A 23,356-nucleotide genomic window follows, 5' to 3' on the forward strand; every position below is an offset into this window, starting at 1 on the left:
TTAAATGAGACATCAGATCACCAGGACTAGACTCCGTATTGTATTCCCCGGCAATGCATCTTCGTTTCACTAGTCATCCAAACCCTCTATATTCCCCAACTAACTCCCGACCTTCAATCGTATTACTTAATCTATTCCGCCCTTGCCTTCCGCATCCTCTCCTCTGCGGCCCTGGCGCGCCTCTCCCTGTCGAGCCTCATACGAGCCTCGGGCGTCAACCCTCTACTCTCCTCCTCCATCCTGCCCAACCCCGTGAACACACCTCCACTGCCCAACGACATACTCTTTATCCCTACCTTCCCCTTCGCCTTCCCCTTCTCCTCCTCCTTCAACCTCGCCACTTCACGCTCCCTCCTCGCCTTCTCCTCCGCTTTCTCGAGTGCCTCGCGCTGCTCAACCTCGGCACGTTTCAGCGGTGCGGGAACGGCGGCGAGCTCCCACTGCCATTTCTCCTCACCGAGCTCGCCGCGCGCGATGCGGAAGGTGTCGCGCGTCTGCCGATCGCCAGTGAGGAGGAAAGGCGTTTTGCCGTCTGCGTTTTTCAGCGTCGGGTCGGCGGAGGCCTTGGTGAGGAGTGCAGTTACTACTGCGGGATGATTGAGGGATGCGGCGAGGTGAAGCGGGGTTGGCGAGTGGTGGTGCTGGCTGGGGGGGAAGAAGGCGAAGTGCGCTGGGAGTTTATTAGATGACAGGTACGAGACTACTGACGAAGCTTTTGAGCGCCGGATGAGCGCGATGAGCTGTGTGGTATGCAGGAGGGCCGCTTCGTCTTCTGGCGAGAGTTTGGGTTGTTGTGGGGGCGCGGGAGAGGCAGGTTTCAGTTTCGATTGTTGCTGGGGCGCGAGCGCGGCGGTGGCAGCGGCGGCGAGTGCGGCTTCGTCGACACGGCTGATCTTGACTCGCGTGAGTTCCGTAAAGCAGCGGGTGAGCTCGCTCTGCGTTGCTCTGCGTGTCGAAAACGGGAACCCCCTAATCCGGGGATCATTGCTCTTCATCGGCGCGTCCTCGTAGCCAAACAGCGTGCGGCGATTCTGCATTCCGGTAGCTCTGACGAACAGCAGCTCGGCGGTGTCGAGATACTCCTTCCATCCCGCCAGGAGTTCCCGCACCTCGGCTGTCAGCGCCATCTCGTTGTGCCGTCGTATCGACGCTCCCGCAGAGTGTGCGGCGCCCTTCGCATTATCGTTCGCCGACTGTGATCCTCCCTGTTTCCGTCTCGTAGTGTACCGATGGAAAGTCTTGTGCGCTAGCACAACGGGCTCGCCGCCCCTCCCGCCCTGCCCCGCCTTCGGTGCAAGGCCCACCACCATGGCCGCAAAATGCCCCCCACCGATCATGCACATGAAGACATGCGGACTTGTCTCGCCCTGTAGTTGCATCCCCTTCAAGGCATCCAAATAGCCATCCTCCACCTCCTTCCGCGGGAACAGTGCTCGGTACACGCCCAGCGACACCTCCTTCTCCAGCTTGGAGGAGGAGAACCAGACGATGGGGGCATTCCCGGCAGTCTGCCTCCTCCCCCTGACCTCTTCGCCCTCGCCATCCCTATCCACAATCACCGCCTTCCGCCTAACCAAGGAAACCAGGCGATCTTCATCGTCCGCACCCGCACCCTCCTCCTCGTCGCTGGATTCACTGCCGGAGATGCTCTCCCCCTCAAGCTGCTGCTCAAGTAGCCGTTCGAACTCGTTTTCCCCCACTGCGGGCTGTCCCCGAGCCTTGAGCTTGGTGTTGAAGCGGTGCAGGTCCGAGCGGTAGTGCTGTCGCTGCTGCTGGACACTGGGTGTGGTGATGGAGCAGAGAGCGCAGGAGGTTGCGCCGCCGGGGGTTTCGGAGGCGGGTGTTGGTGTTGGTTCGGGATCCGCCGCGGGGGTGACGGCGGTGACGGCGGTGACGGCGGTGATGGATTTGAGCGTGAGGGTGGTGAGGAGGGTGGTGGGGAGATCGTAGACTGGGAACGTTAGCTCTAATTCGCGATATCTTCTCGCGAGGATGCAGGACAAACCATAGAGCGGGCGCTTCAGTAATTCGTCTTCTTGCATCTGCGGTTGTGACTTTTGTGTAGGGGCAGCCATTGTGGTTGTTGTCGTTGGGTGGGGTTGGGAGGTGGCGGGCAGCGCGTTGAGCTGAGCTATGACGAAAGGTGGGAGGAAAGTGGGTGTTAACTTTTAAGTTTACAACCATGCCATGACTCATGTATCGCCCACGATGAGTCGAGCGTCGCGCCAATTCATGATTCAACACAAACTTTCTCATCCCATTCCTTTCAACTTTAACATCAACATTCACCATTCAAACAATCCAGCCGCTATGTTCTCGTCTCCGATTCCAGGGACATCAACATTCAAAGCCCACCGCCGTCTTCACCTGCAAAATAACTAATACAATCCCGTAATTCCCCAACGCCGTCCGAGCAAGCAGGCAACAAGCAAAACAGTACATTTAGACATCGGAAGCAGGACATCACCACATGATTTCGTACCCCAGTAGCACCTCGGTATTAGCGCCTTCCCAGCCGCGGTTGCCAGCGGCGCTGACGAGATATCTACATGTTCTGTCGACGTCTGTAATGATTCATTAGCCCTTGTCACGAGTGGGGGGAAGGTAGATGAGAGACATACGCAGATGCGATACGACACCACCATGGTGGCCGGGAATAATCAAAAACGGCGTTGTAGGCCCTCCCCTGCGTTCCTCCCACCTTAGATCCCATAAGCGCAAATTATCAAAGCTTGCACAGATGAGATGTCTCCCGTTAGGCATCGCCGTCATGGCAGTGACACTACCACTACCGAGCGGGAATTTCAGGGTTCTAGTGGGAGTGGAGAGCCCCTTGTGGACCGAGTACTCCTCAACGCAGCCGTTGCGACGTCCGGCGTAAACAAAGTTACCATCCGTGCTCCAGACGCTGCTCATGCACCAGGGAGGTACATTGCGGCTTGGTTGGGAGACGGTGATGGGGACGGACATGCGTCGGTCCCAAAGGCGGAGGGTGCCGTCCATACCGGCGGCTAGGAAGGTATTTTGGTCAGTTGTGGGGCCAGGGGGGAGCGGTGGTGGGGGGTGTGCGCTTGGTGGGGGAGATGGTGCCGCAGCGGCGGCAGCGGGGGTGGTGGCGGCGGCGGCAGCAGCACTCCTGGGGGTTATGCTATTTGAGGGGTTCGGCACGGAGTGGTCGTCTGGTGGCTGCTGCTCGTGACTTGTTGAGCCCCCGTCGAGGCCGTTGACTATAGCCTGGTTCATCTCGCTCATCTCATCACCCATATCATCATCTCCAAAGAGGGAGCCAAAGCTGCGGGCACTATCCGCAGGGGATCCAGGGGCATCCGGCTCATTCTGAGCAGGAGGCGCAACACCATTCGTAGTCGGCGCCGGTGTAGGACCGGACGAGTCTCCTGCGCCGTTCGTGAGAATTTCACGAGAAATATCCTCCCATGCTACACCCTGTGTGTGCGGCCTGAAGGCGACGGCCGAGATCTGTCCCGCCGATCCTCCAAATTCCCGCACCACCTTCCCTGTGTTGAGGTCCCAATCGTAGACGTTCCTATCCCAGGAGCCAGAGATGACGGACTTCTCGTCCGCGGCGAGAGCGAGGACCGAGACTGCCGAGGTATGTTTCCGCAGGGTGTGGATGATCTTTCCCTCGTCGTGACGAACCGATTGCAGATTGATCCCACCGCTCTATAATCCTTCGTGTCAGCGGCCATTTCTTCCTATCTCGGATATCTGCGGGTTCCCCACCTCCAGCCCACTTAGCAACCACAAGCTCTGGTTATGCACGGCCAGAGAATAAACCGGGCTCAACTTAAGATCGTCGGTGGTCTCTGGCACATGTAAATAGCTGCTCCTAACAGCCGGTTCCTCATTCTCCCAGTAAGAAAGCAGTATACCCGCGCGAGTAACACTATCCACGAATGGATGTTTCTGCGCGACCGTCAACGGCACTTTCCCATTCATACTCCCATACCAGTCGAAGCGTCGAATGTACCCGTCACTCCCACCGGTAAAGATCCACCGCATACACGGCGTCGCGCAGAACGCATTGATGCTCGTCGACATCGGTGCGGCGACGTACGGCACGATGTCGTATGTGAGCGCTGTGTCGGCGCCGGGACGTAGTAACGGGAGGGGACGGTTTGGAGGAGCATCTGTAGTCGACCGTGAACGTGGCTGCTGCTGCGTCTCTATCCAATCGCAATCAATCAGTCAAGCTCAATTCCCCCCCCTCGAGTCTCACAGACGTACCTTCCTCCTGATCCCCATCCGGCTCGTCATCCTGCGCATCGTCCTCGTCGTTGTCGTTGTCCTCCTCATCGGGTTCCGGCTCATCTTCCTCCTCCTCGTCTTGGTCTTGGTCCACATCCTCCATTATCTCGTCCTCGTCGGAGCCACCACCTGTAAAGGTCAGCGAGCGCGCGCGTGGTAGGTGGGGGGAGGGGGAGTTGTGGGCCGTACCGTTCTCCATGCCGTGTCCGGGTTCTCGTTCATCGTCCGAGAAGGAATCCATGGAGACGCGTCTGGTACTGGCCGAGGAGTAAATGCTGCGGTTTCCGAGTCGCGTCGAGTTGGCCAGGTTCAGTTGCGCTTTAGCGATCACGGTATCGAGAGCAGCGTGGACAGGTAGAGTAGTTCACCAGACTGGACATGCATCTGCCGTAACCACGGGCACGGGAAGCGACAGGGTTTAGCGGGAAGTGCCGATGAGAGTGATGAGCACGCACGTACGGTACGGTATGTATTCCCGAGAGCATGAACTTTGAAGACGAAGAATTGCGCCGATGATGGGGCTCTTCCTTGTTCACGAGGAATGTTGGAACTGTACTAATACTTGCAGACCATGCAATTTTCCGGATTCTCTCTTTCTCTTGCTTTCTTTGTGCGAAGTTTTCATTTACTTTGGTACCGACAGTTACCTTTGTTTAGAGACATGCCGATCGAGTTCGATTGTCCAGCACCCGAATGAACGGCACCTCTAAAATGCGCATTGCCGGCCATCTTCGACGCTCTCGCGCCAGGAACATAGCCCTTTTTGAGTGAGATATTGGTACGCTGCTCAAGACCTCAATCACGCACATACGGAAGCAGTCCAATGGTTCTTTTCCTTTCCTTTCCTGGGACATCTGCGGATTTATGTACTATCAGAGCCGCTCGGTGTCGGTGGAGCTATCTCGCATCAATATACCACGAAGGAACTGGGACCGTCCACTTTCGTTGATCTTGGGACTCGCCACTTTTATGTTCGTGTATCTCTTGCATGGTATTCGAGCCTCGCGTGCGGGTTCGAGTATATTGACTTATATGCCGGTGCGAGGGAAAATTCTTGGTGCTCTTCAAGGGAATTTGGGCTCACGTGGAAGCCTGGTGCGGAAACTCAGAGGACCGGTAGCTTTGATATCCATCTTGAGGGAAGGAATCTTGAGTCCTACCGTAGCACCAAGATTGCAGTAAACCAGTTACGTAGACAAGGTGACTCTCGCGGGAAGGGCCATCAGGACATTCAGATTGATCAAATCCACCTTCCACCCTCGACCACGAGGGTCCCATGATTGATTCCCACAGAAAGCACTTCATTTAAGTTACTCAGATTAACAGAAGATCTCCATGCCGTTCACTCAAATAGAGAAATCAACGAAAACCAAAAGCAACGACAAACTGGAAATTGTTGAGGATTGGCAAGCTCAACGGAAACAAGAAAGAACGATGTCATACGAAGTGTGGCGTCACAGATCTAGAGAAGAAGATCTTTCGAAGTTATTTCAAGTCCCGTCGGGGATCACTCGCTCGGTTCATCCCAATGCAGTAATTGATGGCTGATGGTGTGCGACTCTTATATACACAGAGACTCCACTAACCCCGCACTCGCCTCCGCTGCAGAACGCTCTGCACGTGAAAACAGCCGCGAATCGCGATTGACAATGGTGGAACTATTAATTAGCGTACGAGCTTCTTCACCTTGTCCAAATTCGGCGTAATATTGAGATCGTGAAGTGACGGAGTGCATGATGGGCTTCTGTGTCTAGTTCCTTAAACGTTTCATGCGAAGATACGCAAAAGGCCAACCGCCCCACCTATGATTGCACAACATACGGCCAGCCGCGAAATCACTTCAGCCCACCGCCACCACTACCCCACTACCACTGCCACCACTACCATCATCACTACCATCACCACTACCATCACCGCCACAACCACCATCGCTGCCACCACCCACCTCCTTCGTCTCCTCTAGAACAGCAGCAACTCGTTTCAGTACCAACTAGTCCTCCTCTAGTACCGGCTGCTGTTCTTCCCTTCCCGCCCATTTCTCACCCAACCTCTTCATCCGCGCGTTCTACGTCAGTTTCCATTGTTCCTCGTCTTACGCGACTTGACTAACCGATTGATCTACTCCATCTGTAAGTGCTAGTTACCCCGGACCCCACATGCACACAAAAAAAAAAGAATCCGCCTTTCCGTTTTGGTGAAGCTGACGATTTAGTTGGGTTAGTAAGCTGTTGAGCACGACCACGACGATGAACGGCAACCAAGTAAAGCAATCCCGACGGGACAGTTGGGATTCGCCGGTGGCGGAAAACAACAACCCCGTTGGTTGGGATGATGCCGGCAAGGAATGGGAGACAGCTACTCGGCCTGCCAACAACAAACAGCAGCGTCTGAAGGTGAAGGATGCTCGTGAGATGCGTCGCGGTGCAAAGAAACCGGCCCCACAGCGTCCTGCCCTCGACTTTTCCCATAACCCTCATGTGTCCGAGAAGTTTTCGACCCGGCGCAATGGTGGCGAGAAGAACGTTCCATGGGTGTCGGAGACTGACCATCTGGGCCGGATGAGATTGCCAGTCCTGGGAACTAGGGGAGGCACAGAAGGCATCGAATTCGTACCCAAGAATCCATCTGTTTCCAAGTGAGCAGTAACCCTATTCTACCATCACCCATCGCCCCCCACCCTAGATGGTTCCTCTTTCTGGATTGATTGTTGACTTCCTCGGTTCGCTTGATCAGGTTTGAATATGAGGTTCCGTCCTTCCCGGGCGCTCCCTGGCGATTCATACCTGAGGTCCCTACAGTGGAGGAATTGTTGCTGGAGGACGTGGAAGTGCCGACCAATATCACTGATGCGGCCTACGATTCTGTCGACGATTACCTTGGAACACACTACGAACTTGTGCGGGAGGACACCCTCGCTGGGTTGCGGGCTGCTGTCCAGCACGTCCGGAAAAACCCACTCTCCGATGACACCCGTGAAATCGCCATCTACGATCATGTGAGCCCCTCACACCTGAGCAAGCCGGATGGCGAATGCTGACAATAGGGAAATCAGGTCGAGATTCAAGGATTGACGTTCGCCTCCAACCATGGTGTTTGTGCGAAAGTCTCGTTCTGGCTGAACCGCGCTGGAAAGCAGATCCGATGGCAGCAGAGTAAACGCCTCATTCCGGGCACGTTGGTCTGTTTGTCGAAGGACGATTTCAAAACATTCAGAATCGCTACTGTGGCTGCGAGGCCGATGTCCGGTGTCGAGAAGAACCCGCCTGAAGTTGACCTCCTCTTTGAAGGCGAGGGCTTGGAAGTCGACGCCAAGGTTCCGTGGTTGATGGTGGAGTCTAGGAAGGGCTACTTCGAGGCCTCCAAGTGGGTTCTCAGGTCTATACAGAGAATGACTGAGGAGAACATGCCCCTGAAGGAGCACATAGTCTACCTCGATAAGGATGTCGGCCCTCCAAAGTACCTGGTAGAAAATCCGGTGTACAATCTGACTGCCATCTTTCCCGATGCCCGCGACCAGGAGTCGGTTGAAGAAGTCGACATCCTTGAGGGCTGGCCCAAGAAGGTCGAGAGTAGCTTGGACAAATCTCAAACCGATGCCCTTAGGACGATCCTCACCAAGCGAATCGCCGTCGTGCAAGGTCCGCCGGGAACCGGAAAGACGCATACCTCTGTGGCGGCGCTGCATGCGATGTTAGCCAACATGACAGCCGACGACCCGCCGGTGATCGTTGCGTGCCAGACCAACCACGCCCTGGACCAGCTTCTCCGTCATGTATACAAATTTGAGCATGAGATCATCCGTCTTGGTGGCCGAACCCAAGACCGCGAAGATATCAAGAAACGGACGCTGTTCAACGTGCGCAAAGGCTCAAAGGTCAAAGTCATGGGCCGCGGTATGCAGTCTATCTTGAAGGATATGGACGCAGTTCGCAACAAAATGACTAAGCTACTCGCGCCGCTCGCGGCTGACCTGATATCACCGGATGCTCTCTTCGACTTCAAATTGATCAACGAGAATCAGAGGCGGAGCTTTATCAACGGGGCAAGCGGCTGGGTTCACGCGGAGGGGGATAACAAGCCGACGTCACCGATCGCCACATGGCTCCACGGCTCCCTTGAGGCGTTGCCAGATTGCCCAGATCTTGGTTACGGCGTCGAGGACCCCGAGATCGATTATGAGGCACTTCTGGACATGGAAGCGGAATACGCCCCACATGACGACGAAGATTTCAAGGATGAACTCAACGGCTATGAGTACACCCTGAAGCGTGCCTACGAAGTGAAAATTCCAGATGGAATTGAGCCTAAGGAGCTCAAACGCGCGCTTCGAAAACAGGACGTCTGGAATCTTCCCGAGTACATGCGTGCTGCGGTCTATCGTCACTGGGAGGCCGAGGCGGTCAGATTGATCCAGGCCAAGCTGCTGCCCATGAACAAGGAATACCAGAGACTCTCCCGCGAGCTCAAGGTATCCCGGATGGAGAGGGATTCGTTTCTGCTGTCGCAATCCAAACTCGTCGGAATGACAACCACTGGTCTGAGCAAGTATCGCACCTTGGTCGCCTCGGTCAAGCCAAAGGTGATTTTGATCGAAGAAGCCGCCGAGTGTCTGGAGGCGCCCGTGTTGGTCGGTTGCCTGCCGAGTGTTCAGCATTTGATCCTCGTCGGTGATCACAAGCAGCTGAAGGGAAAGGTCAACGAGATGGGACTGATGGGTGACCCTTACAACTTGGACACGTCGATGTTTGAGCGTTGGGTGCAGAACGAGATGCCGTATGTAGCCTTGAGAACCCAGCGTCGTAAGTATCCAGTTTTGATTCTGCTCTTGAAATAATTAACTGACGATCTGTATAGGTATGCGGCCCGAAATCCGCGAGATTCTCGAACCGATCTACCCTAACCAACTCAAGGACCACGAGTCTGTGCTCGGTAGAGACCATGTCCAGGGCATGGGCGGAATCAACATGTATTGGCATTGTCACAGCGCCGACGAGGAGAATATGGCCGACACGCCGTCCAAGTGCAATCCATTCGAAGCCGAATCCATCGCCAAGTTTGTCGAGTATCTAGTGCTAAATGGCGTCGAACCGGAGAAGATCACGATCCTCACTTTCTACACGGGGCAGAAGTCGTTGCTCTACAAAACGCTTAAGAAAACTGTCAATTTCAGGTTCACGAATTTCAAGATCGCCACAGTCGACTCGTATCAGGGTGAGGAGAACGATATCATTATTCTCTCCCTCGTCCGGTCCAACTCCCACGGCAACATCGGTTTCCTGGCCAACGAGAACCGTGTATGCGTCGCGCTCTCCCGCGCCCAGCGCGGCTTCTACATCTTTGGCAACGCAGCCATGGTAACCCGCGCCGACAAGCTCTGGTGGGACATCGGCTCGGTGCTCAACCAGCCGCCCGCCAAGATCGGCTACACGCTACCTTTGACCTGCCACCGCCACAAGGAGCGCACGCTCATCGAGGGCCCCAACAGCTGGGACGACATTTCTGGCGGCTGCCGCCAGCTGTGCAAGGAGCTGATGGCCTGCGACCACGAGTGTCCGCTCCGCTGCCACCCGTTCTCGCACGAGCAGTACCGCTGTCTCGCACCCTGCCAGCGCCTCAGCCCCAAATGCGGCCACCAGTGCGCGAAACTCTGCTACATCGAGGAGTGCGAGTGCGCGGAATGCGACCGATCCGCGAACCCGAAGGTCCGCAGGATCGAGATGGCCCCGAAGATGCAGGATCAGCAGCTGGGTGCCGAGAATGATCCGTGGAATATGGGTTAGGTGGAGCGTGAGGATATCGTGGGGCAGTGACGGACGGACTCTACTAACACCTTTCTTTCTTCTGTTGCATACCTACTTTCTACTGACAGGGCGTAAACCGGTGCGTTTGTTTGGTTAGTGATTTGTTTGTTTCTTGCGATCAGGATATTGCGGTGCGGTGTGATGCTACCTATCTGTAGACTACACTTGAACTACTGTACTTGAGAGACGAAATTTGATACCTTGAGGCTTGGGTGGGAATAGAAACGCTGTGTTCTTGATATGACAAGTTAAGTTCCGACGATGTATGGATGGTGAATGAGCGGTGAATGAGCGCTGTTGATCACGTCCTATGACTCGAAGTCTCGAATGCATGTGAAGAGTACATAGAAACGGATCAGTGAATCACGGGGCGACGAAAGAACAGGAAATCCATCGTGAGCTTGACACCGACACCGACAATGGACCTGGCGAGGACCTACAGTAGGTGCTGCTACCCCGCCAGATCATCGTTGCTTTCTCGTAAATCCGCAATCCCATCCACCACCAAATACCGATGGTAGTCCCTACTAGCTAGTACGAACGAGCTGGAGCGGAATACGCCAGTACATACTCGCAAGTCGGAGTGGATGTTTACTCGTGACTGCGTTGATCGCACGATGTCCATAGCACGGTACCTACCTACTTGGTATGTAGAATGTAGCATTTCAATCACTCGTCGAGCCCAGTGTCAGGTGTCAGCTAGGTATGGCCGAGAAGACATCTGACCAGACCGAATTTTGTTCAATCCTCTATGTACCTATGCTGCCCAACTACATAAGAGTGCGGGGCGAGCAGAAGGAATGGGGTGTCACAAGCCTAACTTTATCCGCATAGCGCTTGCGGCGCCACTCTACCGTACATACATACGCTGCGCCGGCAAAAGGAAATGGAAACGCTGTCAGACAGACTGGCAAAAGTGACATCATCCCTACATACAATCCCATCCCACAGTGCAGTGCACACAGCCATGACCCAATGACCCGTACGTTCCGTTTCATTTCTCTCCTCCAAATCACACCAACAGCAGCATCAGCAGCACACACAACAAGAGCACATGGAAAGAAGAAAAAAAAACACCAGAAAATGCAAATCGTCGGAAAAATCATCAGTTCGTATCAACCCAAATCGTCGTCATCACAATGCCAATTGTTTCCAGACTTTCGCTATACACGCTCTCTCTCTCACGCGCGCACACAACACACGAACCGAAAGCGAAAGCGAAAGTAAAATCGAAAGAAAAAAACGCATCGCTTCAAAGAGTAGTATCGTAGCTACAACATGCCGCCCAATTGAAGAACGGAAAAAACAGAACGCAGACTCCGTAAGCACAAGAGACGTAGCTGAACAAGCGGAAAGAACAATCGGAACAGAAGAATCCAAACCAAGACTCCCCTGAAGACCAGTAGAGCTATTCGAGAAAGAAAAAACAGCCAGCTAGAGCAAAGAAAACAAACAACGATTTTGCACACAACCCAAACCTGGATCCAAGAGATAGAACGAGAAGCCTGTAGCGCCAGAGAAACCCAACCCGCCAACCAACTATACAAAGTAAGGAAAACGCGGAATGAATGCACACTACAATACTTCGCCGTGATTCTGCTGCCATCGATTTATCTTTGTCGACAGCAACTCCATGATCTCGAGAGCATTGGCGTTCGCCGAGAGCGCTTCTGCCGCCTTGTCGAGGACCTTACTGGTCCCACCACCACCATTGATCTGGATCTTGGGGATGCTCGGATCGCTGACAGTATTCGACGACGCGGTGGCAGATCTCGGACTCGCGCTCTTGGGAGTGGCAGTCGAGCTCTTGCTCTTGCTGACGGGTGTACCCTGCTCCTCCATCCATGCAAGGTACGCGTAGATGTCGGATTGACGCGTGTTGGCCATCTCGACCTGTGTGCGCGTGATGTACTCCGAGATGCTGTTGACACGCTTCTTCATCTCGTTCATGGTGATGCGGGCGGCAGGTAGTCTCGGTTTTGTGGGCTTTTCGAGCACGCTGGCAGTGTTGTCGTGCTTGACGTGGCTCGTCGACGACTCGGCACGAGCCATTGGCACGCCCGTCTCGTGCGGATCTTCCGATTGGCGCGTGTGCCGTCCGTTTCTTCGACGTCCGCCGTTGATGTTGCTGTTGCGGGCAGCTCGTTTCGTGGTCTGTTGCGGTGTGTCCGGTACTACAGGCTCGGCCTGAACGACGGGTGTGGGTTCTACCGGCTCTTCGACAACGCTTCGGTGAGTGGATCGACTGTTCTTGCGAGGCGCGTAATCATCCGAATGTTCCGAATCTACGCACTGTCAGTCGAACAATCCTAGAAAGCGATAACAAAACCAAAGACGGAAAGAGAATCGCATACCATCTTTCCGAGGCTCAAACTTCTCGATGCCTCCTCGGTTTCTAGTAGAGGTCCTCTTGGCCGACGTAACATTGTTGGAGCTCGCATTTCGGTTGGCAGCAGCCCGAGCCTTACGAGCTGAGGGAGGTGGATTCACGGGGCCCTTCGCCGGCTTCTCATCGCTCGAATCGACGATCGCGTTCGATTGGGATTCCGGAGTATCGGAATGACGGGACCGTTTCGGATCTTTCATCCTATTGAGGTGAAATGGTTAGCTCACACAACAACAAAAGGAGCTCAGCAAGAAGGTAACATACTCGTCAGACCCCTCACTTGAACCACGTTTCCGTCCCCTACGGGAACCCGAATCCCCATTCGTTTTTGTCTCGTGCTTGCTTACTTCTAGCATTCTCTTCAGAACCTCGTCGTCGTACTCAGCATCTCGAGAGTTCATGGTGGTCCTTCGCTTGTGACTAACTTCCTTCGCTGTCGGCTTCGGGGGTTCTTCTTGGGCGGGTAGGTAAACTGAAGTCTTGTGGCTGCATCGAGAACGTCAGATCAAATTCGAAATCAGTGCATTGCGATGGGTTCGATTGCATGAGGGTCGAGAGTAAGAGACAAGGGGGAGGGGGTCGGGAACAATGACGAGAAAGGGAAGCAGGGAAGAAAAGCAAAAATATGAACTCACCCAGCTTTGTTGAAGCCCTCCCTGTGCAATTCGGGCTTGCATTTTTCACAGTAGTAGTTTTCCGGAGTGGATTCGTTGTCCGTGATGCCGACGCAGAAGCCGTGCTGCCATACCTTACACTGATCGCACTGGATGAAGAGTCCGTCGGTGTCCGTCTCGTCGTCACCGCCTTGGTACTCTTGAAAACCGCAGATGCAGCGCGTAATCTCGTCCTCGGCGTCGCCAGCATCCTCCATCGCTTCGTCGACGACACTCTCGGCCGTGTGTGAATCGTCGTTGGCTTCGTCGATGTCGGCATCGGGGACTCGCTGGAAGGTGGAGTCCAGGTCTACGAGCGTGTCTTCGTCGGGACGGTGTCTGCTGATGCGGTTCCGAGAGGAGGAGGACGATGATGAGGAGGATGCTGCAATCTGGTGGGTAGTAGACCGCGCCCGAGATGATCGGCGGCGCGGGGAGACCATTCCGAAGAAGAGGGTAGTTGTAACGGGTGAGGTAGGTAGGTAGGATAGAGATCAAGCGGAAGTAGGTTTTTGGTAGGAGGGGATGTTTGGTTTGGCGAGTTGGTTGGTGTAAGCAGAAGCGGGTGAGGAACGAGAAGCGGGCGAGTTGCGACGTGCAGGAGCGGGTTGGGGGGAGGGGGAGAAGAGGGATTGAAGGAAGTTGCGTTCAGAGGACAAGGGCAGAGGAGAATAGTGACAGGTAGACGAAGAGGAGATGCATGAGGGTACAGCGGGGGGGGGTAGTGGTAGGTGTGTGGGCGAGTTGAGTAGTTGGGGTCTTAACGGGCAACGACGGAGAAACGAGGAGGGAGGAGGGTGGGTGGGCGAGAAGACCGGCCAGCAATAGAGTCCAGGACGGAAACACCACCACCACCCACTTGTCACTGGCGAAATGCTTCTTAACGGTGCATACCACAGAGCGAATGCGCCTGCACTAACCGGGTTAGGTATAGCCTGGAACCGGCGGGAAAACAATAAACGAAAGGTTTGAAAAAGGTTGAGGCAACAAGCCGGGATTGGCTTGGAGTCGAGGCAATACAGCTTGCGGAGGGTTTGCGGACAGCTTTCGATCATTTGGTGGTGGTGGTTGAGGACGAGGCGGGATCGCTGTGTGTGGTTTGCGTCACGGTTTGATTCTGTGGCTGTTGCTTGTGGTTCTGGTTGTGCGGTGGTGAAGGTGTGGCTGGAGAACTCCGATCAGGCTCGGGCAGCCACGCGAGGTCGGCGGCGACGACGGCGGACGGCGGAGGGCGGAGGAGCCATGGGAAGAGATGTACTAGTAAGTGAAAGAGAGTGTTGCTCAGGAGGGAGAGCAGAGAGGAGAGAGCGCGATGTAACCAAGAGAAGAGACCAGGCGGGGAGCGCTTTCCATGGGGAGGGGGAGAGGAGGGGGCGGGGGGTGAGGGAGAAGGGGGGGTGTCGAAGGTTAGTTACCGTTTGCTCTCTGCGAGGCCACCATGGGGGTTCGCTTGTCTGGCTGGCGACGATGGGGAATGCGGCTGTGTCTTGGCATAGCCGTTGGACCCCCCGCTCTCCCCGGACCGCAAGCTATAATATGCGAGGAATGTGTCTGTGCATCTATCTGACGCGATGACGATTCCGACGTCCTGTAACTAGATAGCCGCGGGTGGATCGAGTCAGTAAGGCTGATGGTTTCCGGAGGGTTAGGAGACATCGGATTGGGGGGCACTCGATGTTGGGGCTCCGTATTTACCTCAGAAGGCGCGGCTGACGACCGGGCTAGACGGATCCTCATTCCTTGCGGCGACACTCAGCCGTGTGTGTACGACGGACACGTTGGGGAAGCGAAGAAACACAAGGATAGCCGGCGAAGGGAGAGCAGTCAGGTGAGGGTGGGTGAGGGGGGACAGTCCGCCAGCGAGAGCCTGGTACGCACAGAGAAAGTGTTTTATACCGCAGAATCCAGCACATGGAAGCATTCCAACTGTTTCGTTTCCGTCGATTGCGAAGAAGAAACAACGTTCGGGAGGACGGGGGGCTGGCTCTGCTGGATGGATCCATTCTTCCTTCCGCTAGTTATATACCTGTGGTAGACCAGTCGCACGATATCCATATTGACCAGACCATTCCGACGATTCCCAGGAGGGCGGCTTAGATCGTCACAGCTCGTGGTTCGGTTGTTGTGGTTGCAGCTGGAGAAGGTTGAAGTTATGTTGTTGAAGGAGGAAGAGGTCTAGCTGCAGCCCTAGGCACTAGTCAGTAGTACATCGTAGGAGAGATCAGTGATGACAATAATTCACCAACAGCGGACGAGCCCGAATCGCCTCACAACTCACAAAACGAAAAAGAAAGGAAGCTCGCCACTCTCGCAAACATGTCGTGTGTCTACCGGGATGGTGATAGCTTGGGGAGAATACACCTGCAGCATGAGGAATGGAGTACCTACGTAGAACTGATGCCGGGTGATATTGAATGCTGCAGCCGGATGCTGAGCTAATTGCAAGCTGTATATTCCCAAGATGATCATAGTAGGTACTATACTTTAGCATATTCTCGGAGTGTCACATAGCCAGTAGAGATTGGTCGAGTGGAGAGTAGAGTGCCTGTGTAGAGTATTGGGGGGCCTGTTTCGAATGAGGGTAAGTGGGTGTGCTGTGCAGACTGCTTTCTTTCTGCCTTCCGGACGATACTAGAGTAAGTGAGTACTGAGGGAGTGCGGGTGTCGGGATGTGGGGGTGTCGAGGTATCGGGGTGTCGGGATGCCGAGGTATCGGGGTGTCGGGATGCCGAGGTGTCGGGGTGTTGAGGTGTCGGGGTGTTGAGGTGTCGGGGTGTTGAGGTGTCGGAGTGTTGAGGTGTCGGAGTGTTGAGGTGTCGGAGTGTTGAGGTGTCGGAGTGTTGAGGTGTCGGAGTTGAGGTGTCGGAGTGTCGGGATGTCGAGGTGCCTCTGTGTTGCGGCACGAGCGGCACGAGCGGCATGAGCGGGATGAAGCGACCTATGTGAGTTGGAGCTGGACGCCGGCCTCTTCCACCATGGCTTCCCTGGAGTTGCCGGTGGTTCGTGGAGCTCACAAGAACTGCATGTCGTCCATACCGTATGTAGCTGCAGACGCAGCCACGGAACGGAATCCGGCTCTTCGCGGCCGAGATTCAATTGAAGAAAATAAAAGAGGTCTATGAACTTTTGGGAATATCTGTGGTGCTTGATAATGTTTGGTATATTAAACAAGAGACCGACCGACAACATTTCAACGTTCACATTCAATGACCGCATTGAGTCTGCTCGCCGCAATGCATTCCGCACTCGGAGACGGAGTCGTTTATGAATGAGCGTATATGCGGTGAGCCTGTCTGTCACCGTGCAGTGAGTCCCTCTTCCCCCTCCAGTATTAACTAGTACCTAGAGTAGATAGAGCAGTTGTCCCACCACGACGATCCCGCCTGCATCCGCAACCGCCGGTGACTGCTGTCGGTGATAGTGACGAAACCGAAGGCTCGTTCCACCCGCTCTGCCAACCGTGCCATTTATACGCGCGGGAACCTAACTAGAGAGATATATATATATACATAGAGAGATATATATATACATAGAGAGAGAGAGAGAATCTATATATCGTCGCACGTCGCATATGGCCTCAACTAACTACTCTAACTACTAACCACCGTAGACCGGAATCCCAACAGCCGCCTACCTACCTACGCACGAATGAATCCACCAACCGGCACGAGTGCTCTGGAGTCTACAGGTGACGTCGAACAAGCTTCCCTCTACGAGACAATCATGAAACCGGTTCCGTCGAGCTGGACTGAACGACTGATCTCCTGGCCTGGGGCGAATCGTGACCGCCAAAGTGCTTGACGATCGCCATGCGGAGGAGGGATCATCGGAGCACGGTTCGTACGTACATGCCAGTTGGAAAAAGTAGGTGCGCGGCAATCCCCAGGTAGAGGTGATCCGGGCAAACAATCTCACGGCAGTCATGGCAATGGTAGGTATATGTACTGTGTACTGAGAGAAGTGATGACTTGCCTCGAGACGAGCACTGATGGATGCTAAGGCGATGGTGAATCGGGCTTGCAGTGATCTTTGAGGTTGTACGATGAGGCGATGGTGAATCCGGCTGTTACTACAGTACATGCTCTCGAAGGGATTTGCCAGGAAGACCGGATAGCCGATGCTGTGATGGTAGATACGGCCCTACGATGAGCATCTTGAGGACTGGCTACCAACCACATACCGGTATCGCTCCGAGACTGGCCTGTGAATTTAGGATATGCATTTCTTTTTTGCTGTTCCTGTCGTCCCCATGATCCTGCAGATGCCTTGGTGAGTTGCTGAGGCGTTCTTTCGCATATCTACCGTACCTATTCTCTGGTCCGCCACGGTGGTCTGGCATTTCGTGATCTTGCGTCTAATGGCTCCCACTGCGTTCTCGGAACATCCATCTCCCTCCGATCGTATCCACGGCGTGAAGACTTTCCCAATTGCTTGCCTGATTGCCTGTTTGCCTGCTTGCTGTAATCACATTCGAACCCCAGCCCGATTCCCGGTACCTATCTATGTATAGCAGTATGTATAGCAATATGCACGCTCATCCCCCGCCGCCTCGGCTGTACCGTACCGTACCAAACACCTTTTCACTCGCACACAACCATACAACCACACAACCACACAGCGGGGTCCCGTGGCTGATTTGCCCTACCTACCTTCTCAGCTTATCGAGGACGGTGTGTGAAGCGTAGTCTGCGGATAGTTACAGGCAGCGACTTCCGTTCGGAGCCCACAACAAGAGGGGATGTTTGTCCGCTGCCCCGCACCCGATCGCTCGGTTGGCCGTTCCTGACTTCTGTCGTATCATAGGTTCATAGTTGGATGGGACACTCCGGAATGTGGCCATAAATCAGACTGTAGTTACGGCAAACCTGGACCACTGTCCCAGGCGCTGTCACTGTCCCTTCCGATACTTGAGCCGCTTCGTCAATCGCTAGAGTCGCTTCTCGACTCCACAATTATCTAACCTGAACTCAAATCCACCCTGGGAGGGGTCTCGTCGCCCACAGAACTCTACATAGAAATCCTTACTCTACTCTCCTTAGTAACCTCCTCCGTGCTAACGCAACTCGTACACACACCCTCGACTGCCATGTCCCATACCTCTGCACCCCCTCCACACCAAACCACTATCTAACTAACTTACTACTACATACTCCACACCAAACCATACCATACCATACCAAACCAACCCCCCACTTTGAACCGTAGTCGACCTTCGCTGCCCGCATTCCCGTCAATTCGGAATTTCAATTTACCCCTCCGTCAACGGCCCATCTCGTCTCGTCCTTAGGCCCGCCCTTTGCCCTTTGCCACCGTCCAAAGCTGTCGTGCTTCGATATGTCTGCCGCCGTGGGTACGCATCTGCAACCCCCCTCCCTCTCCTTTCCCTTCACTTCTGCTCCTCCGTATTGCGGTTCAATCACCCCTCCTTCTGTTTCTCCTGCCATGATATCCAACTCTCCACGAACTAGCTCCTCCATCCAGTCCCTATCCAGCCCCCAAACCCCGCAGTCATGACTGTCCCGAGAATCAAAGATTTGTTGCTCAACCAGCGTTTTGCATCGGCCTACAGATAATTACCACTCGATCACCGCTCGGCCTATCCGTCCACTTCCGAAACGACGCCTTCGATCGAGACTATCCGAAGATGCCGATAGCTCGCTCTTTGCCGCTCCGCCCGCTCCCGCCGCCCCCCTGTTCTACTTTCCGTACAATACCTATCCCGGTGACGCTGGTAGTGGAGGAGGTGGTGGAGGTGCTGGTGACCGCGGTGGACGAACGGGATCCGCGTCGTCGGGCGGTTTTGGCTCCTCCGGTCACGGTGCGGGCGATGTACTGCAGGAGTCATCGGATGAGGACGCCGACTCGTGTGCTTCAGTGTCACGTGGGGTGGATCGCGGCGTCGTCGCAAGCTATACGGGAGCCAACGGTGCGGGCGTAGGTGTAGGCGGAGGGGGAACGGCGGATCCCTACGAGTGGACCGAAAACACAAACAACAAGAAGAAGCGGAAGATTCCCACGCACACTAATCCCGGAGGGAGCACGGGGGCTGGTGGCGGTGGGGCTGGGTGTGGCGGAACTCACGCTTCGCCGGGGTTCTCGCCGACGTCGACCCCTAAGAGTAGGTGGAAGTCGAATGGGTCTTCGTTGCAACGCTCGCCGCTCGCCGCTACTGGGGGTGCCACAACTGTCACCGCATTGAGGAGACCAGCGAGACGGCACCCGTCGACGGATAAGTTTGCCGGTTTGGTCGCAGGGAAGCAGAAGGAAGAACCCGTTACACCCACCAAGGGAAAACGCAGGAGGGACGGTGGCACGGCCGATTCGGGCTTTCCGAAACAAACTCAGTTTACCTTCACCTACGACTCGCCGGTATCGATGCCTTTTGCTTCATCGTCGACAACATCACCACCATCAGCCGGTACCACCGCCGGAGGAGCTTCCGCACCCGCACGCTCGATGCATACCGTTGGCACGCAGACATCACCCGGGATGTCGAACAGCAGCTATCAGCCGCAGCCGCCCGCACCCGCAAAGAAGAAGACGCCCAAGCCCTCTCGCCGCGAACTCTTCCAGCAGGCGCAGCGTCGCCGCCGCCAAGAGGCGCTCTCACACAACAATAACAACGGCGAGATATGGATCTGCGAGTTCTGCGAGTACGAGTCGATCTTTGGCGAGCCTCCGGAGGCGTTGATGCGACAGTACGAGATCAAGGATCGGAAAGAGCGACGGCGATTGGCGGAGAAACGGCGGCTCCTCGAAAAGGCAAAGCAGAAGGGGAAGAAGAACGCGAGCAAGAATGCGGGGAAGAAGGGGGCGAACAACCACGCCAGCGCCGCGCCTCCGCCCCCGCCACCTCCGAGCACTACGGACTCCCAGGGAACGCAGAGCGATAACACACCACTTGCGAGTGCTTCGCAGACTCCGGCGCTAAAACCGACAAGGAATAGCCAGCAAGTGCAGACGGAGGCGTGTCTCGAGTCAAGTCTCCACGTCAGTAACGGCCGCGGCGCGGCGGGCAAGGCCAGCACTACGGATAATGGGACGTCAGCCAAACCCTTATAGCTCAGGGGGTGGTCGGGCGACAACCATCTTGCTCGCGTCGTCGTCGTCATCGGTGCCGTTTGTCTGTTCTTGTTCTTGTTCTGCTGTTTTTGTTTTCGTTTGGGCTCGGGCTTGGGCTTGGGGGGCTGGGTTGGGGAGGCTGGGTGATGATCTGCCGGGTTTACTGTTTCTGTTTGGGTGTGGTTACTGCCATTGTCATGTTAATTGTCGTTCGTTTTGTGTCTTTCCTTGATGTCTGTCTGTGTGTCCGTTCTGGTCTGGTTGTCCTGGTGTGTCTACACTCTACACTTTACTCTAGGTACCTTCATTGTGTAATCACTTTTCACTCTTTCCTTCCTTTTCTTCCCCTTTGCGTCGATTGTGTCGATTGGTTTTTATACATGGTTACTTTACTCTACACTGCTTGCTCATACTCTCTACTTTTGCAGCTTTGTGCGGTCGGTGTGGCAGTGGCAGTGGCAGTGTGCTTCTAAGCTCTCGTCTGCTCTTGTGTGCTTGATAGGTGTGCTACCTATACTACAGTTACGTAGGTATCAGGTGTTGACCGAATTTGCGGTTTTCCAAGTTGGTTTTCCGAGTCGGTTCCGAGTCGGTTCGAGTCGGTTCGAGCTGCGTGTGCGTGTGCGTGTGCGTGTGCGTGTGCGTGTGCGGAAATCCGGGATGGTTCGTCTCGTTCTGCAATGCGGAATCGGGTGGTGAGGGTGAGGGTGATGGGGAGAAGGTGAAGTGGTGAGGGCGGCGAGGGTGGTGAGGTTAAGGTGGTGAGGAAGGTGGTGATGGGGTATATCGAGGCGGGCATGTGGTGTCACTCGGTGGGTGGTCTGGACTGCGAGTACGTACTGTACCGTCGGTCTCTCATCCCCCAATCACAGACAGAGCCTAGGCCTCCATCCAGCCGCCCGTCCACCGTACTCTACAGCAGCCGTTCACTCCACTGTCCAGCAGCTATTCACTCCCCCAACCAAGCACAGATATCATACCTCGAGGACGAAGGAAGGAAGGAACGAACGCCACCGCCCAAAGCCCCCTGCACGAGTGCGGAGCGAGTGATGGCGAGGTGCTGTGGGCGGATGGATACGCGGCTTTCGGTGCTGTGGGTGGACGGGTTGGTTGACAGTGGATGAGCCGGAGGATGGGTGGACGGGTGGACGGGTGGATGGGTGGACGGGTGGGTTGACGGGTTGGTGGGCCGGTTGGTGGACGGGTTGGTGGACGGGTTGGTGGACGGGTAAACGAGTGTCAACACCCTCCAGGCTCCAGCGAGGCAGGATGGAGGCGGACGGTGATGGGATGTGATGTGATATACTCTATTATACTCTACATACATAGGACGGACGCTCAGATGACCGGGTGCTGCTGTGGATAATACACACCACCATCTACTGTGACTACAGGACCGCGGTGACTACGATGACTACTATACCTCCGGTTTCTACGAGCCCCGGTACGTGACTACAGACTACGGGGATTACAGGACTACGGGGACTACGGAGGATGAAATACATGCTTCATGCTTCAACTCCGTCCCCATCCCCATCCCGTCCAGTCCCCGTGCCTATCTCTCGTACCCCCGTCCCTATCCCCGCTCTCGTCACCGTCCCCATCAGTAGTACCTAGCCGTTACCTACTTGGTTAAAGTTCCAGCTTTGGTTTTTGGTTTTTGGTTCCGGTTCCGTCGTCGTCCATCTGGACCTACCTCCCCGCCCCGCTGTTGTTGCTTCCGGCTGTAGTTAGTTCCAGCTGTCATTGATTCCACCGAAGGCTGGCGGCCGGAGGGGAAACAGTGGGAGCAGGAGCGGATGGATGATGGATGATGGGTGATGGGTGATGGATGATGGGTGATGGGTGATGGATGATGGGTGATGGGTGATACCGTATGACCCCTCCTCCGTCACAATGGGAGCTGCGAGGCAGTATTACGGTACTATCAACTCCACACTCCACACTCCATACTCCACACTCCACGCTCCACACTCGCCATGCCTATTTACACTTTGCCATCAATTCATAGACGATATCCAATCACATCGTAGACTTCACACCACATCACTTCACTTCATGTCACGTCCATAGACTTCAAACGTCAAACTTCGAAGAGACAGAGTGTATTTTATCGCACCCAGACCTCCTCCTTCACCAGCACCACTACCACCACCTCCAGCAACACCACCACTCTCACCCACTCATCCACTCTCACGCCCCTACACACCTCTCCACAACACCCTTCCCTCCCCATCCACCCTCAACCCTCAACCGCAACTCCCTATACACAGAAATGACCGAACCCACGAATCTACCGCCGCCACCGTCGTCCACCACCACCATCACCGTCCACCGAACCACCCAACTCCAAGCACGTCCATCGTCGAAGACGAAGGAAGCCCAAGACCAAGGGTGGACGAGAACATGAACGTGAAGGACGATGTTAGCTTTTCGGACAGAGCGACGGAAGTCACCAAAAGAACAAGACAACAAAAACACAGCAAAACAAAACAGTAACAAGCAATCATAAAGCAGGAAGAGAAGAGAAAGACAGTGGACAAGCACAGAACAAAAAAAAAACCCAAGCAAAGCAAGCAACACCCCCCGCCCAGCACCGCCCAACACGACAAATAAACCCGCCCCGTCCGTATCCATCCCCCGCCGCCGTCCTGTCCATTCCAATTCCATTTTATATCCGCCACCTCGCCCCTCGCGGCCCGCACCCCTTCCGGCCCCCGCCCGGCTCCACAAGCAAAAGACTAGGAAAAGGAAAGGAAAGGAAAGAACCGAATATAGTGCAGACACGAAAAAAATGTCCAAAGCACAAACTCCACACCAAAGCTGTTGCATACCTAAGTTAGAAAACGCAGACACCTGTTTCCCCCCAGCCCGCCCCGCCCCCAACCCGCCCCCCAACCCGCCCAACCCCACCCCATCTTTCGACTGTTCGCCTTGCCCGTACACCAGACCAAACAAAGAGAAAAATAAAAAAAGCCAGTCAACGAAAAACACAACCACACTTTGCAAATCATGACGGAACACAAAGGATGGAGATGAAAAAAGCAGGAAAAGAAAAACACCGTTAACGACCCCCAACCCCACCCACAACCAGTTTTAAATAGATGCCTTCGCCGTATGAAGAAACAGAATAAAAGTCTCTTGCCGCCTTTAGGATATCCGTAAACCCCACCCCGACCCATAAGAAA

General features: G+C 55.0%; 7 protein-coding genes across 7 annotated transcripts; 2 read left to right on the forward strand and 5 right to left on the reverse strand.

Annotated features, from left to right (window-relative positions):
- Positions 1–9: 9 nt before the first annotated feature.
- BZA05DRAFT_428763 (uncharacterized protein) lies at positions 10–2,148 on the reverse strand. The gene is made up of 2 exons (XM_051486104.1): positions 2,006–2,148; positions 10–1,951 (listed from the first exon to the last, which is right to left on the reverse strand). Exons 1-2 carry the CDS (start codon positions 2,073–2,075, stop codon positions 132–134), a joined length of 1,890 nt encoding a protein of 629 aa, XP_051342377.1. The 5' UTR covers positions 2,076–2,148; the 3' UTR covers positions 10–131.
- Positions 2,149–2,241: 93 nt separating this feature from the next.
- Positions 2,242–4,754, reverse strand: BZA05DRAFT_387872 (transcription factor SPT8). The gene is made up of 5 exons (XM_051482622.1): positions 4,456–4,754; positions 4,246–4,395; positions 3,742–4,184; positions 2,622–3,681; positions 2,242–2,564 (listed from the first exon to the last, which is right to left on the reverse strand). The coding sequence occupies exons 1-5, from the start codon at positions 4,505–4,507 to the stop codon at positions 2,464–2,466; spliced, it is 1,806 nt and encodes a 601-aa protein (XP_051342378.1). The 5' UTR covers positions 4,508–4,754; the 3' UTR covers positions 2,242–2,463.
- Positions 4,755–7,036: 2,282 nt separating this feature from the next.
- BZA05DRAFT_332514 (DEAD box helicase) lies at positions 7,037–10,046 on the forward strand (the record flags this gene model as incomplete). The annotated part of the gene is made up of 3 exons (XM_051480652.1): positions 7,037–7,261; positions 7,319–9,065; positions 9,121–10,046. Coding segments are annotated over 3 exons (2,898 nt in total), but the record flags the coding sequence as incomplete, so codon positions are not given.
- A 1,506-nt stretch (positions 10,047–11,552) lies between these two features.
- On the reverse strand, positions 11,553–13,948 carry BZA05DRAFT_196648 (uncharacterized protein). The gene is made up of 4 exons (XM_051479446.1): positions 13,089–13,948; positions 12,718–12,939; positions 12,422–12,654; positions 11,553–12,352 (listed from the first exon to the last, which is right to left on the reverse strand). The coding sequence occupies exons 1-4, from the start codon at positions 13,547–13,549 to the stop codon at positions 11,643–11,645; spliced, it is 1,626 nt and encodes a 541-aa protein (XP_051342380.1). The 5' UTR covers positions 13,550–13,948; the 3' UTR covers positions 11,553–11,642.
- On the reverse strand, positions 13,275–14,254 carry BZA05DRAFT_196675 (uncharacterized protein). Its single transcript, XM_051479447.1, has one exon. It carries the CDS (start codon positions 14,159–14,161, stop codon positions 13,601–13,603), a length of 561 nt encoding a protein of 186 aa, XP_051342381.1. The 5' UTR covers positions 14,162–14,254; the 3' UTR covers positions 13,275–13,600.
- A 3,891-nt stretch (positions 14,255–18,145) lies between these two features.
- BZA05DRAFT_196751 (uncharacterized protein) lies at positions 18,146–20,556 on the forward strand. Its single transcript, XM_051479448.1, has 2 exons — positions 18,146–18,456; positions 18,676–20,556. Exons 1-2 carry the CDS (start codon positions 18,441–18,443, stop codon positions 20,166–20,168), a joined length of 1,509 nt encoding a protein of 502 aa, XP_051342382.1. The 5' UTR covers positions 18,146–18,440; the 3' UTR covers positions 20,169–20,556.
- A 1,700-nt stretch (positions 20,557–22,256) lies between these two features.
- On the reverse strand, positions 22,257–23,055 carry BZA05DRAFT_387890 (uncharacterized protein). Its single transcript, XM_051482623.1, has one exon. The coding sequence runs from the start codon at positions 22,998–23,000 to the stop codon at positions 22,362–22,364; it is 639 nt and encodes a 212-aa protein (XP_051342383.1). The 5' UTR covers positions 23,001–23,055; the 3' UTR covers positions 22,257–22,361.
- Between the last annotated feature and the right edge of the window lie 301 nt (positions 23,056–23,356).

The sequence above is a fragment of the Tricharina praecox genome, assembly GCF_024521635.1.
Source record: "Tricharina praecox strain CBS 144465 chromosome Unknown BZA05scaffold_4, whole genome shotgun sequence".
NCBI lineage: Eukaryota > Fungi > Ascomycota > Pezizomycetes > Pezizales > Pyronemataceae > Tricharina > Tricharina praecox.